General features: G+C 40.3%; 1 protein-coding gene and 1 long non-coding RNA gene across 2 annotated transcripts; both read right to left on the bottom strand.

Annotated features, from left to right (window-relative positions):
* Positions 1–4,537: 4,537 nt before the first annotated feature.
* LOC146740167 (uncharacterized) lies at positions 4,538–5,254 on the bottom strand. The gene is made up of 2 exons (XR_014930231.1): positions 5,049–5,254; positions 4,538–4,603 (listed from the first exon to the last, which is right to left on the bottom strand). It is a non-coding gene; the product is annotated as an uncharacterized LOC146740167 (long non-coding RNA).
* Positions 5,255–5,518: 264 nt separating this feature from the next.
* LOC146740166 (uncharacterized) lies at positions 5,519–12,381 on the bottom strand. The gene is made up of 2 exons (XM_085502859.1): positions 12,176–12,381; positions 5,519–11,730 (listed from the first exon to the last, which is right to left on the bottom strand). The coding sequence occupies exon 2, from the start codon at positions 11,447–11,449 to the stop codon at positions 5,519–5,521; it is 5,931 nt and encodes a 1,976-aa protein (XP_085358985.1). The 5' UTR covers positions 11,450–11,730; positions 12,176–12,381.
* Positions 12,382–16,738: the final 4,357 nt, after the last annotated feature.

Genomic DNA, 16,738 nt, shown 5'->3' with positions numbered 1-16,738 from the left:
CCTGCATTACATTGTCCCAAATATATTATATAACTGGAGACATACGTTGGTTAACGTTGACTGTATCTGTCCAGTATGTGTAATTTTTAAACTCATAGTTGCTGTCGACATAGGAAGTAAAGTAAGCAAATAACACCGAATAAACGGCAAGGTAAAGACTATGTCTAATTATAGTAAACACGTACTGCGTGCGTGACTCGAACCGGCGCTCGCGTACGGCACCTAATCGCCTAGCTACACGCCACTACACGTCTTCCCCTCGGCCACCGGGCATCCCCAAAAAAGGATGCTTAATAACCGAGCTTATTACGTGCAGAGAACGTGAAACCCGTCCACGCGATACGCGCCACACAGCATGGCCAGAATGCGGCAAAGGCCTTCAGATCTGGCTGTAGGAGGATGGTGAAAGTAATGGTACAGCATTTTAACAGTGAATAAGTACTGAGAAATAATTTTTAAACTCATAGTTGCTGTCGACATAGGAAGTAAAGTAAGCAAATAACACCGAATAAACGGCAAGGTAAAGACTATGTCTAATTATAGTAAACACGTACTGCGTGCGTGACTCGAACCGGCGCTCGCGTACGGCACCTAATCGCCTAGCTACACGCCACTACACGTCTTCCCCTCGGCCACCGGGCATCCCCAAAAAAGGATGCTTAATAACCGAGCTTATTACGTGCAGAGAACGTGAAACCCGTCCACGCGATACGCGCCACACAGCATGGCCAGAATGCGGCAAAGGCCTTCAGATCTGGCTGTAGTAGGATGGTGAAAGTAATGGTACAGCATTTTAACAGTGAATAAGTACTGAGAAATAATTTTTAAACTCATAGTTGCTGTCGACATAGGAAGTAAAGTAAGCAAATAACACCGAATAAACGGCAAGGTAAAGACTATGTCTAATTATAGTATCGCGTATCGCGTGGACGGGTTTCACGTTCTCTGCACGTAATAAGCTCGGTTATTAAGCATCCTTTTTTGGGGATGCCCGGTGGCCGAGGGGAAGACGTGTAGTGGCGTGTAGCTAGGCGATTAGGTGCCGTACGCGAGCGCCGGTTCGAGTCACGCACGCAGTACGTGTTTACTATAATTAGACATAGTCTTTACCTTGCCGTTTATTCGGTGTTATTTGCTTACTTTACTTCCTATGTCGACAGCAACTATGAGTTTAAAAATTATTTCTCAGTACTTATTCACTGTTAAAATGCTGTACCATTACTTTCACCATCCTACTACAGCCAGATCTGAAGGCCTTTGCCGCATTCTGGCCATGCTGTGTGGCGCGTATCGCGTGGACGGGTTTCACGTTCTCTGCACGTAATAAGCTCGGTTATTAAGCATCCTTTTTTGGGGATGCCCGGTGGCCGAGGGGAAGACGTGTAGTGGCGTGTAGCTAGGCGATTAGGTGCCGTACGCGAGCGCCGGTTCGAGTCACGCACGCAGTACGTGTTTACTATAATTAGACATAGTCTTTACCTTGCCGTTTATTCGGTGTTATTTGCTTACTTTACTTCCTATGTCGACAGCAACTATGAGTTTAAAAATTATTTCTCAGTACTTATTCACTGTTAAAATGCTGTATCATTACTTTCACCATCCTACTACAGCCAGATCTGAAGGCCTTTGCCGCATTCTGGCCATGCTGTGTGGCGCGTATCGCGTGGACGGGTTTCACGTTCTCTGCACGTAATAAGCTCGGTTATTAAGCATCCTTTTTTGGGGATGCCCGGTGGCCGAGGGGAAGACGTGTAGTGGCGTGTAGCTAGGCGATTAGGTGCCGTACGCGAGCGCCGGTTCGAGTCACGCACGCAGTACGTGTTTACTATAATTAGACATAGTCTTTACCTTGCCGTTTATTCGGTGTTATTTGCTTACAGTATGTGTAATGCACACGATAACTATGTGACTACGCTATCGGGAAAACATTAGGTTAGAGCGGAGGGGTCGTCACCTGCGCACGCGCGGGCATTGAGTCCCAAGCGACGAGAACAACTCATGCTAAAACGCAAAGGCTCATGGGTAGACGCTTGTTTGTAAACAATGACACGCTATGGCCATCTGACGCATGCGCAGATGACGACTTCCCGGCTTTAAAGTTTGTAATTGCTGCATGGCTTAGAACATATCACAATATTTGAAAAGTAATTTAATTCAAGCAGACACTAAATACGCCGTACACCTTCAGGGAAACGCGATATAAGGTAGACAAAAAGTATTTTCAAGGTACAGTTATCCATTTGTATTTTCCTCCAGATCTTAGGAATCAAAACAGAGAACATCAGATACGAGTTTCCCGTCATGTCACACGTCAGTCAGTCACACATTCAAGTAATGTTTTTCATGTTAAATACCCTAATACCTTATTCTTAAGGCTCATTGGTAGACGATTGTTTGTAAACAATGACACGATATGACCATCTGACGCATGCGCAGGTGACGACCCTCCCGCTTTAACCGAGCTAAATCTCGGGAAAACAACTTCAAACAGATTTTTGTCACGATTTTCGTGCTGGCGAGTGTTTAATAAACATACTATCGATTGGTTATAGTTTCTGTTGCGTGCTATGTGAAATTGGTATACTTTTATCGACTTTTATTTGCGATGCCATTTGGCGTGGCATGTTTGTGTTACGCAAGTCTATGGGAGAAAGCATAGCTCTTCTTTGTTTATAAAAATCCTAATATCTGAAAATAGCAAATGTAATGACACCAAATGTACAGGAAATGACTAAAATACCATCACAAAGACTAAAGACCGACAAAAGAAGAGCTATTGACCACAGCTAGACTTTTCCAATCTAACTTGACAATGCGATTGGTTAATATTCAAATACAAACTTGACTTGATGGAAGACATTTGTGACAACATATATCTAATTCATCGCGGCAAAACTCTATTATTTGACGGCAAAACAGTATTACTTCACGACTAAAATCTTTTATTTCACGGCAAAACTATATTACTTCCAGCAAAACGTTATTACTTCACGGCAAAATACTATTATTTCAAAGCAAAACTATGTTACTTCACGACAAAACTCCACAATTTCACGGCAAAACATTAATTGTTAACGACAAATCTTTTTTCACGTCAAAGATCTATAATTTCCCGGCAAAACCCAATTATTTCTCGGCAAATGTTACTATTTTACGAAAAAAAACAAACTATTACTTTTTTTTCAACTGAAAAACATTAATTTTTACTAACTAAAAAACATCATTATTTCACATGAAAACTCCATGAACCCACGGAAAAGCCCTATTATTTCACGGAAATACACTAATAGTTTACAGTAAAACTTTAATTACAGTAAAACTTTAATTAGTTGCGGGAAAGCTCTGTTACTTCGCAACAAAACTATCACTTGTCGCGGCAAAACTCTCCTTCTCCGAGTCCTACGGCGGAAGTTGCCATGATATCCCATAATTCCCACTTCTTGGAACCATTTTCAATCAAATGCAAGACTATTCAATGTCGGTTTAGTAACTGTGATCACCACCGCTGTCTACTGCAAATTCGTATACATAGCAATGCCGCGTTTCGTGTTATTATCCAACACATCCGGAGACGCTATCAAAGTGCTAACTCAACTGAGAAAGATGGGAGCATTCATTGAGTACAGTGAAGGAACAGTTTGCTGGAGCATTTGGCGCTACAGAGTGGCGCATATGACGGGCCATTAGCGCAATAAATAGCATGCGTCGATATCGACTAAGCGATGGCAATAACGACAAAAATATAAGACGATATCGACTAAAATTACCCAATCAGAAAGCCCAAACGTCGTTATCGATGTATATTTGTCGTTATCGTTGTTCTAACATCGTTATCGATATTTATGCGCCGTTAGTGCAAAAATAACGCAGCGTTATTGAGAAGCGTTTGGCGATAACGCTGTTAATTAGGCGAGAACGACATCACTGGGTCGTTATTGACGTGGTGGGGTAACAAGTGTTTAGACTGAAAGTCGATATCGACATGAAGTTGCTACTAAATGGCGATATCGACGTTAACAATTAAACAGTGTTTAGCTGGGAAGCAATAACGATTGCACAAGTGTTTAGCAAGAAGAGTTATCAATAGATCATATTTGGTTTTAAGCGATATCGATATAAACGTATTATAAGTGTTTAACCATGAAGAAATAACTAACTGAGAAGTAGTCAATGGTGTTTAGAAATAAATCAAATCATCGAGGCTTTATCAATGGCGATTTGTCGATAACAAAGTGTTTTGGATGATATGTTCAATGTAATTTTTACGTTTTATATCAAACGTAAATGTCAGTAACGTCACACTTGTAAAGGATTTCGGCATAAATAGTGCGGCAAACATTAAATTCGTGATCCACATAGGCAATTAGCATAAGTTAATGTCTTAACTATCTAAAGATGCCAATAACGCCATTCATTTAGGCGATAACGCTGTAGCTTATTTTTTGGCATAAATCTGCCTTGATTTTGGTCGTTTTTTGTTTTCTCGGTGTTGTTGATGTGGCAGCACCAACTAATACACTAAAGACAGGCGATCACGTTCTTGACTGATGTGGCATATCTCTTTAATCGCATCTTCAACTTAAATATACCAACACCGTAAGATCTAGCAATTAACAAAAACATAACAAATCACTAAATCTTAATACAAGTACGGTGTAAAATATACAGTACTAAAATATCTCTAAATACTACAGTTCAGTACTTCACTATTTCACCATAGATGGCGCTATCGCTGAAGGTCACAACATGACAAATAATAATTACAGTATTTCAGCAAACATGATAAAACCGATTCTTCAACAATACAACAATAATTCTTCCACTACAATGAATGTGGATACACTTCAGTCCTTTCATGAGTCCATATAATAACTTACTAACAATGATTGATACTATGCTAAACACGGTGATGATGAAATCGTACACATAGTAATGTAAAGCTAGAAAACACAAGTCAGTATAACATCAAAAAGGCTCTATGTCGATCCATACTACAACAAAACTGCTCTCTGAATACTCAAAGTACAAATAATACAGCTGTATATTACCTCGTGGGCCTATTTAGTTGGTACTCCGAGAGTGATTATCGACGAAATTGCGTCCTAGCGATCAACATTACGAACAATGGAAACATGGCTACTGTTGCATCATGGGACAAACAATCCACGGTAATACGCTACAAAAAACTCGTGCAGACAATAAATCTGCCCTATAAATACAAAATATATATTGCTACAAATAATAATAATTTAACATGAAATAATTACATGAAATAAGAAACTATTTAATAAAACTACCTAGTCTTTGTTCCGTTCACGACTAACATTAGAGGGCGCTGTTAAACAAAAATGCCGTGAAGTCTCAGTGCACCTCGTCAGCTACACTCCCACCAAATCACTCATTCATAAAGGTACATAAAAGTAATATTGTTTATACTTGAGTGATTTCAAAATTAATATAAGAGTTCCTGAGAGTTAGTATATATATATCTTATAAAAGCTTGATCACAGTACAGGCTTCACTCGCTTTCCAGAAGAAGAATCAGTTTCTGGACAGGTCTTTCCAATACTGATAGCTTGCTTTCTCTTCTGCCTTTCTTATCAATGTTCTTGGTACCAATCTGAACTTTAACCTTTCTGACTAAACCATCATCGCTTGCCGCAATCTCAGTTACGATGCCCAATGGCCACTGCATTCGATGAAGTTGTTCATCTTTCAATAAGACTATGTCTCCCACCTTGATATTACGTCTGTGTGTGTTCCACTTCTGTCGTTTTGTCAGTGTATTCAGGTATTCATTTTTCCATCTACCCCAGAACTGCTCAGCTAAATACTGTACTCTTCTCCAGCGTTTCCTGATGTACAAATCTTCCTTTACAAATTTACCTGGAGGGGGCAGTGCTAATGATGTTTTCATGGTGAGTAAATGGTTTGGAGTTAAAGGTTCAGGACTTGTAGGATCATTCAGCATCTCCACTGTGAGTGGACGGCTATTAACAATGGCCATAACTTCATACAGAAATGTACGTAGTGATGCAGAATCAAGACGACCAGAAGACTGTAGTAGAAGTGATGACAGTACGCTTCTGATTGTCCTGACTTGTCGCTCCCACACACCACCTGTATGACTAGCATATGGAGGATTCATAACAAATTCACACTGATGCTCTGCCAGAAATACTTGGATTCTTTCTGTGTCTAACTCCCGCAGAGCTTCTTGTAATTCATTCCGCGCTCCTACGAAGTTACTACCCTGGTCAGATCGAAGCTGTAGCACAGAACCTCTAATCGCAATGAAACATCGAAGACTGTTAATAAAACAATCTGTTGACATATCATCAAGCATTTCAATATGGACAGCCCTGGAACACATGCACGTGAACAGAAGTCCATACTTCTTGTGCTGTTTCCTTCCATCTTTAACAATAAAAGGACCAAAACAGTCCATGCCACAATATGCAAATGGAGGTGAAGGCTCTACTCTGTCTTCTGGTAGATCTGCCATTTTTTGCTCTTCTACAGGACGGCGAAGACGACGACATTTGACACACTTGTGAATGTGACTGGCTACAATTTTGGTTCCTCCAATGACCCAATAGCCATTGGTTCTCATTTCATTAAGTGTCATTCCTCGTCCTTGGTGCTGGACTTTACTATGGAAGTGTGTGATGATCAACCTAGTGACATGACTATCTCTCGGCAGAATGACAGGGTGTTTGACGATATCTGGAACCCTAGCTCTCTTCAAACGACCTCCAACTCTTAGAACACCAGCGTCATCAAGGAATGGGTCCAAATTATAAATACTACTACTTCCATTCACTCTGGCTGACCTCTTAATAGCTCTAATTTCTTCAGCAAAGGCTTGACTTTGGATTGATTTAATTATAAATCTTTCAGCTTCCTGTCTTTCTTGGGAACTACAAGGATCACTCGTTCCCTTTCTCTCTCTTATAACTCTTTTAATACGTGCCAGTGCTCCAACAGCTCCGGACCATTTAGAGAAGCGGGACATGCAAGTCTCCAAGTTGAATGGTTCTTCTTGTGTCGCAGCTGAGAAAGTTGTCACATTTCTCACTTCAGGATCTCCAACATTCAATTCATAGGTTGGTTCTTCCACTATTTCCAATTCTCTTTCCCATAGAAACTTCGGTCCCTGAAACCAGTTTGAGTCAAGCAGCTCAGAAGCGAAAACTCCCCTAGAGGCGTGATCAGCAGGATTTTCTCCAGATGAAACATAATACCATTGACTGCAGTTAGACAAATGCCTGATTCTTTGGATTCTATTTGCTACAAATACGTGGAACCTTCTGGCTTCATTTGTGATATATCCTAAAACAACCCGAGAGTCTGTCCAGAAGTACTCTCCATCAATATTGACATTTAATTCTTCCTTCAGTCTATGGCTCATGTTTGCAGACACTACTGCAGCAGTCAACTCTAGACGCGGGATGGTAACTACTTTAATTGGGGCAACTCTGGCCTTTCCAACAATCAAAGTACAGTGTACTCGATTCTCGCCAACAAGTCGAAGGTAGGAACATTGACCATAACCACTGGAGCTGGCATCCGAGAAGTGATGCAGCTCAGTGCTCAGGATCTTGCCAAAGTCGTGTGGATTGTAACTCCTTGGTACTTGAACTGCTTTTAAATTCTCAAAATCAGCTTTCCACCTATCCCATATTGGCCGTAAATTATCAGATAGCGGCTCATCCCAACCTATGTTTTTCCTACACATTTCTTGAAGAATTTGTTTGCCAATGAGGATGAATGGAGCGAGAAATCCCAGTGGATCGTAAATTGAAGCTACTGTGGAAAGAATTCCACGTCGGGTGGGAGGTTGATCTTTAGCCTGTATGTTAAACTTGAACGTATCTGATTCTACGCACCACTGGATCCCAAGTACTCTCTCTATTGGCAGACTGTCATGACTCAAATCAACATTCTTAATTCCATTGGCTCTTTCACTAATGGGTATGGCTTTCATTACTTCTCTGCTGTTTGAAATAAACTTGTGAAGATGTAGTCCTCCTTTAGCACACACGGTTTGTACCTCCTTCACTAATTTACTTGCATCATTTGTTGATTCTGTACTGATAAGCCCATCATCAACATAAAAGTCTCCCTGTAAGAAACTTGCTGCTAGGGGAAACTCTATCTTATTCTGGTTAGCTAGATACTTCATGCCATAATTTGCACACCCTGGAGATGATGCTGCTCCAAACAAGTGCACCTTCATGCGGTATTCTTGGGGTTCAGTATTGATGTCACCATTCTCCCACCATAAGAACCTTAGGTAGTTGCGATCTTCTACATGTACAAAAAACTGGTGAAACATCTTCTCTATGTCACACATAATGGCTATGGGATTTTTCCTGAATCTGCAAAGTACACCAATCAAAGAGTTTATTAAGTCAGGTCCAGTGAGAAGATGGTCATTCAGGGAAGTCCCACCATGGCGAGCTGAGCAATCAAAAACTACCCTTATCTTCTCAGGCTTGTTAGGGTGGTACACCCCATGATGCGGTATGTACCAGACCTTTCCATCTGTCACTTGGTCATCAACTTTCTCTACCTCACCCTTTTCTATGACATCATTCATGAATCTCTTGTAGTCAGAATAATATTTTGGGTTGGTGTTGAATTTCTTCTTCAAATGTTGCAGACGAATTGACACCATTCTCTTGCTGTTAGGAAGTATAGGTTTTCCAGATTTAAAGGGAAGTGGCATACTGTAATGGCCACTTTCTGTTTGATGGATACCAGTCTCTAGAATATTGAGAAACTTGATATCATCTTGTGAAACTGCTTTCTCTCCTTGACTCTTCTCTAGAAAGTCAGCTTCCAAAACATTGAGAATTTGTTTAGGAGCTATAAAAGGAACTTCTTTCACTGAGATACGGTGGCAAATACGTGTAGCGCTATTGCATGCTGGATCTTCATATCCAACGACACTCCATCCCAGATCTGTCATCACAGCATACGGTTCATTACCTTTACCAATGATAGTCTCCCTTGGTGCCAATGCTTGTGGGCAGTTGTAGCCAATAAGCATACCTACTTCACAGCCTTGCAGGGGAGGGAGCTCGTGAGCTATTCTCTGCAGGTGAGACCATCTCTTTGCTGTATCTGTGGTTGGAATATGTGATCTATCAGTTGGAATAATATCTCTGGTATACAATTGTGGGATGTCTATGCATACAGATGAAGACATTCCTCTGACACGCAAGTCTGAAACAACATTGCAATCAACAATGGATGATGCTGAAGCCATTGTTGAAAGTTTCAGTCGGACTGGTTTACATTGAATTGACAGAGCCTTTGCTATATCTTCTAGAATAAATGAGGAGTCACTTTGTGTGTCTAATAATGCATATGTTAGCACTTCCTTAGAAAGAGACCCTTTGGAGGACACCCAAACTGGTACTATCATAGATGTACTATTGCCGTCACCAAGTTGAACCTTACATGACACTGCTGATGCTTCTGACGTTGGTTTGGTTGTGTTTCTATCTTTATAGTTGTCATGGATGATTGTTGGGTGTTTCCCTTGGCACTTCTCACATGTTAGTCTTCTTCGACATTCTCTGGAAATGTGTCCTTTCTTGAGACAGCTAAAGCATACCCTGTTTTCCTGTATGTATTGCCTTTTCTCTTCCTGGGATTTTCTCTCAAACTCAGTGCATGAACTTAGTTGATGGTCAGTCTTCTGACAAAAAAGACATGGTTTGGGTACATACGTAGTGGAGTTAACTGTTTCTTTAGCATCAGATTCTTTGTTGACCTGCTTTGACTCTGTACTAAATGTTGTACCTCTGTTTCGGTTGAACTTTTTAACTTTATCTTTGGGCTCTCTTACAGTTTCTGTGAAGCTTGATTCTCTAATAGCACCCAGCGATGAAATTGGATTACATGCGATGCGTGCTTCCTTTGACACAAACTTGACAAAGTCTTCAAAGCTTGGATATTCGCCTTTTTGATCCAACGCTTGCGTCACCTCTCGATTCCATTGTTTAGCAGCCCAATCCGGTAGCTTTATTAATAATTTTTGATTTTCCTCACAGTCATTCAAAATTTTCAGCCCAGGTATGTGCGGGATGGCATCTTTGCAGGCCTTAAGGAAATCTGCAAATTCTTGTAGACCTGCTGCATCTCTGACACCAATCCTTTGCCACTTGAATAACTTATCCTTGAAGGCCCTTTGAACTTTAAAAGGATGGCCATATCTTTCTTCTAGCAGGTTCCATGCTCCTGTATAAGATTCCTCAGAATTGCTGTAGAAAAACCCTTCTACTGCCTTCAGTGCTATACCACCTACATACCTCCTCAAATAGTACATTTTCTCGGCAGCTGAGATACCTCTACTCTCAATGAGACTCTTGAAGCTTGTCTTCCATTGAACATACTGCAAGGGATCCCCAGTGAATATGGGCGGTTCTGGCAATGGCAACCGACTCATCATCAAGCTATTCTGTAAAGCACAGGCCAGAGAGGATGAATCCATAGACGGCTGTGTTGGATTCGGCTTTGTGTTATCATTTGAAGCATGAGGAAACTGTTTACTTGCCAAAATGTTCTTATCCTTGTCTTCAACTTTGCAAACATCCTGGCATACTTGGTCATACACTCTAAACTTGGCTTTAGCCTTCTCTAACAGTTTCTCCTTTTCTATACGTTCCATTTCTCTTTTTTTCAGCTCTTGTTTATGACGCAAAATTTCTTGTTGATGCTCAAGATCTTCTAGCTCCGCTTGTTTAGCTTCAGTGGCCTTTAACATCTCTAACTCTGCTTCATGTGCTGCAATTTCAGCAGCAGCATCTGCACGTTTTTCTACTGAACTCATTGACACATGGGATGATCTAGATGTTGTGGTACTGAATATAGATCTATTGTCATCATGTTGCAGCAAGTTATGTAGTTGCTGACCATGTGTTATTTCACCACTGGTGTTTTCTTTCTTGTTTGTAACTATTTGCAGAAGTTGGGTAGTAATGGCAGTGCAAGTGTCAGTCTGACGTAGAATTTCCTGGCCCGGTGGACAAACTTCACGCAGGGCTTCATATGCATTGATGACTTCATCTTTGGCCATGTTCAATGTCGTATACATACTATCTAGCATATCTTCAGTACAATAACCCTTTAAACGTGTACGTCCAGATTTAGTTGCCAATTTCCACGATTCATATTTCTGATTGAAGGCCTTTATCCTATGTTTTTGATCCTTCACCCTCTCCCTTTCCTGATACTCAGCCATTTTCTCTGTCAATATGCGAGTTCTTTCACTTCTGCGTGGATCAGCTGGTTTGCTGAGCTCTAATATTTCTTCTTGCATTTCTTTCATACCTTCCAGAATTCTCTCCCTTTCTACATAGTTGGTTTCTGTCTCAAGGGCATCCTGGAATTCTTCTATCTTCTGTTCTAAATGTTTGATCTCTTCTTCTATCTCCATATTGCCAAATATAACACAGTAATATGTTGTTTATAATGCTCAATACACAGTCTCTTTTTCAGCTAACCACTATTGTTAACTATTTCTGGTTGCTGGCTTGTAGTCTTACTTATCTGTGTATGTTGCCTTATATCTTGCTTCTATTAACATCGCCTCAGATGGCTGAGATCTTACTGTGGCAGCACCAACTAATACACTAAAGACAGGCGATCACGTTCTTGACTGATGTGGCATATCTCTTTAATCGCATCTTCAACTTAAATATACCAACACCGTAAGATCTAGCAATTAACAAAAACATAACAAATCACTAAATCTTAATACAAGTACGGTGTAAAATATACAGTACTAAAATATCTCTAAATACTACAGTTCAGTACTTCACTATTTCACCATAGATGGCGCTATCGCTGAAGGTCACAACATGACAAATAATAATTACAGTATTTCAGCAAACATGATAAAACCGATTCTTCAACAATACAACAATAATTCTTCCACTACAATGAATGTGGATACACTTCAGTCCTTTCATGAGTCCATATAATAACTTACTAACAATGATTGATACTATGCTAAACACGGTGATGATGAAATCGTACACATAGTAATGTAAAGCTAGAAAACACAAGTCAGTATAACATCAAAAAGGCTCTATGTCGATCCATACTACAACAAAACTGCTCTCTGAATACTCAAAGTACAAATAATACAGCTGTATATTACCTCGTGGGCCTATTTAGTTGGTACTCCGAGAGTGATTATCGACGAAATTGCGTCCTAGCGATCAACATTACGAACAATGGAAACATGGCTACTGTTGCATCATGGGACAAACAATCCACGGTAATACGCTACAAAAAACTCGTGCAGACAATAAATCTGCCCTATAAATACAAAATATATATTGCTACAAATAATAATAATTTAACATGAAATAATTACATGAAATAAGAAACTATTTAATAAAACTACCTAGTCTTTGTTCCGTTCACGACTAACATTAGAGGGCGCTGTTAAACAAAAATGCCGTGAAGTCTCAGTGCACCTCGTCAGCTACAGTTGACTCGTGGCGAGCTGCCACGCTGGCAAGCAAGATGGCTGCCAGGCCGTTGACAACACCTTTCTTGGGGCTGACTCGTAAACATGGAATCAAGTGTGAGTCAGTCAGTGGTATTCCGATTGTTTCTTATGTTGATTCCATCTCAAAAAATGTTGGTGCTAAGAATATTATTGCTGTATCTAGGGCAAATGGCAGCGTGATTATTTTCCTCGACTCAATAGCTACTGTCGACCAAGTGTGCGCTACCGGCATTACTGACATTGGTGACACATTTATTAATATTGAACCGCTAATTAAACCAGCCACTAAAGTGGTTTTGTCAGGTGTACCACCGTTCATTCCGAATTCACTACTCGAGGAACAGCTCAAACGATATGGCAGAATTGTAAGTTCTGTGCGAATGATACCGCTTGGCTTGAAGCAACCCGAGTTGCGTCATGTTATGTCTTTTCGTAGACAGGTCTACATGGTTTCTGGACACGATAATATTAATGGTGTTTTTAATGTAGTTCACAATGAGCGAACTTACAGAATTTACTTGTCAACTGATGAACCAACATGTCATAAATGTCATCAAAAGAGACACATACAGAGAAACTGTTCTTCCATTGTTATTACTAAGGCAAGTGAAAAATCACATTCAACTGATAACATTGCTACCTCTAACAATACTGGCTCTCAAACACTGACTGAAACGTATACAAAAACTGTTAATGAAACAAACACTGGTACTGAAAACAATATGGAAATACAAACTACTGGAAACGATCAACACAATATATATGATACAAACGATGAACCGAATAATCTTAATGGTAATGACTGTGAAGATACCAAGGTCACTGACAGCTGTTATGGGCCTATAAATAACCTACCTGTTGATAGTAGTATCTCCATAGAGACGATACAAACAGTAGGTCAACGAACTAGTGACCCTGGCAAGACACAATCCGATAGTACGGATGAAAAGGGACCGAACACACCGATAATTAGTGAGGAGGTGGTAAAAACCCACCACTCAAACTTACTTTCTTCACTTCCTTTTTCGAGGGAAACACGTGTTGACTCCTTTGATGTTTTTGATACAAAAAGCACATCATCTGAAGCTTTGAACGATAGGGACGACGTTGAGTCAGTTCTGTCTGACATGTCGGACCTGTCACAGGTTTTGGATGAAGATGACGATAAACTACTAGACGAGGATAAAACTATGAAATTTCTTAAAGATACTTACAACTCCAAGCACTTCTTGCAAGACGCTACTAAGTTTTGTCCAGACTTGCGACTATTAGTGCGTTCACTGAATCATGTGCGTAAGAAATCAGAAATGTCTGCAAGGGAGAAAATCCGTGTACAGCGATTAACATCCAAGCCGTGGAAACACTGTCTGAAAACAATTAAAGGCAATGAAGAAATCGAATTACCAGAAAATGCAAGATCAGATTTTCTTAACACGAGGCGTGGACTACCTTCTAACCGAGGGAAGAAGCCAAGCAAATCGTAATCGTAGTATCTGACTATTTAATCACATGTTTGTATCACTAATTATGGGTATTGTTACTATCTCTTGTCTATTATTATTAAAGGGGAGCAGAGGTGTGGCTTTTGACACTCTGTACATGAAATTTGAAATCTATGAATGAACTCTGTCAATAAAAGCAACTTGTATGTGCTGCGAAATGCCCTAAATATCGGGTATAAAACGGGCTGTGAAGCAGACGACAAACGTCCGCTTTTCCTGGCGTCATTTCGCCTCTAGAGGGCCAGTCAAATGATGTCATCAGTGAACACTGATAATTGAACCCATTCATGCTAGTACGTCAATCCCATAGAAATGCTACTATGAAAGACCTTGTTAACTGTCAATTTAAAAGTTGTAACATGGCGAAGTTTTGTGTTATGAATGCCATAACAATTCATGCTAAGTTTCTTGAAATCCCAAATAAAAAATCACGTTGTTGGTTGCGAGAAATCGGCAGAAGAACTAACCTGAAAATGAAGACACTATCAGGGGTAAATTCTCTTCTCTCAGGGTTCTCCACACTTGTCAGGGGGGAAACTCGTCTCGTCTCTCTATCGCGTCCCCTTGAGGTACGGGATCAGGAAAGTCACTTTAACTTTACAGTCAAATAAGACACACACAACGAAATACGTTTCAGCTCTCGTCTTAGTCGATCTTTTGGAGCACTCTATAAGACACAGCGCCCTGGGGAAAAGTCCCCAAGACTCTCACAAGGCTGAACCAAGACTCGCCCAAGACTGGACTGCCTCAAGGCTCGCCCCTGGACTCTCTCGGACTGCGTCTGTCGTGGAGTATTCGCCAAGACCAACTCAAACTCTCTTTATTCATTTTCAAAACTCTAACCAATTACAAAACAGTAAAAGACTCTAGGGCGTAACCTTCAATCATAAAGCCAATCACTCTAAGTACTGAATACATCATATCTTTTGATTAATCGTTCACTACATTAATAACTACGGATGTCAGAATAGCGACGGTATCTTGTAATTAGTTCCAAACCACTGAGCCAAGTTCCGTCCAAAACTTCAAATAGGCCTAAACGATGACAGACATAACACAGCAATTCGCTAATAATCAGTTAATTAAGTCGGTCAACAGATATGCAAAAACAAATTCATGACACATCCCTTCACCCAAACTGAGATATGCCTCTCAGCATTGCACGTTCACAAATCAAAGATACCGTCAGCCACTCATCGTCATACGGGTTAAATACAATACTAAGAAAAGGTATAAATCAAAAAGAGAAAAACACACTAATTAAATACAATGATTATAAAGTCTAAATACAATGGTTATAAAGTCACAAATACCAATGGTTATAAATCAAAAACAAGGGAAAGGCTACCAATCGACTCGCTTTTCTCAAACAGGTCGCCGAGGGAAACCCTTCGCTGCACTGTCTCCGTTACTAAAGTTACAAACTCTATATCAAAAGGTCAAAAAGCTAAGGCGTGGCGGTGTAACCAAGCGATCAGCCAATCGCTGCAGTCGACAGCATGATCACGTGATTACCAGGGATGCGTCTCTCGGTTAAAGCATTGCAAAGCGGTAACTAATAAACAATGAATAAACAAGCTATTAATCAAACTCCTTTCATATACGCTTATAAACTTCAACTGAACTCACAAGTCGTTAATCTAAACAAAAGTCATACAGCGTGGAAACAGAATGCAAAGACAAAGCTATCATAACACATTACTTCTCTGGCAATAAAGACGGGGAAAAGACTAAAACGATATACACTACTGAGTTACATATAATCCTGTCAATCATGAACAAAAGCTTGCGATATCAAACAATATGTATATAAGCGCACCACCTCTCATTCCAAAAGACATAAAAAAACGTTACAAAGGTGCTATCAACTCAAAAAAGCGTCAGAAGTATTCCGGAAACAACACATAAACAAAAACAACTCTTAAACGTCGGTATCTCTGTACTCGACAAATCTCAAAACTCTTAAAAACTCATTGGGGCATTACTTTCCCCATCATAATCCATACTCATAAACTCATTAAAACACCATAAAACTCCACAAAACTCATAACACTGTGTTGCAAATACTTGTCCACTGAGGCGCGCTTAAATCGTTATAAAGGACCTCGAACGTCACTAAATATCACTTCAAAACAAAAGCTCTGGGCGCTTACACAACATACAATTCAACATCACAAAAAAAAGGTAAAAACGATAATAAAAAGCAGGCAATACATTACATTACTGAGCAATAGGGTTAGGGTTCTGGAAAAGAGTTCAACGTCCTTGAGTTACAGCGTCCGTTACAGTGTCCAATGAGCGGTTCTCTAAGCAATACACAGATAGCTAAAGTTAAAGTCTATAAGCATCTCTTCTCTTGTCGAGTTATTCCGGGTCGTTCTTTATCATCTTCTTGTCTTTAATGTCGCTCAATTCTGAATTATACAGTCCTATACGATATTCGTCCTTCCGAAGGGGTTCTGAAATCTTCTTCTCTTCAGCGTTGTACATCGGTGCCATACTGGTAAAGTCGTTAGTCGTCAAGCGCGGTTTCTGAGTCGTCTCTGCCATCGAGCCAGTTAGTTCGGTTCACAAGAAAGACACATCTTCGCCATTTCACTTCTCTTCACAGGATGTCAATGTGTGTTAAACACCTGCCCGGGATCTCCACTCACGTATCAGGGGGGAAATTCTCTTCTCTCGGGGTTCTCCACACTTGTCAGGG

The sequence above is a fragment of the Saccoglossus kowalevskii genome, chromosome 8, assembly GCF_978046115.1.
Source record: "Saccoglossus kowalevskii chromosome 8, keSacKowa6.1, whole genome shotgun sequence".
NCBI lineage: Eukaryota > Metazoa > Hemichordata > Enteropneusta > Harrimaniidae > Saccoglossus > Saccoglossus kowalevskii.
The sequence above is the reverse complement of the archived record's forward strand: the minus strand, read 5'-3'. Positions and strand labels throughout refer to the sequence as shown.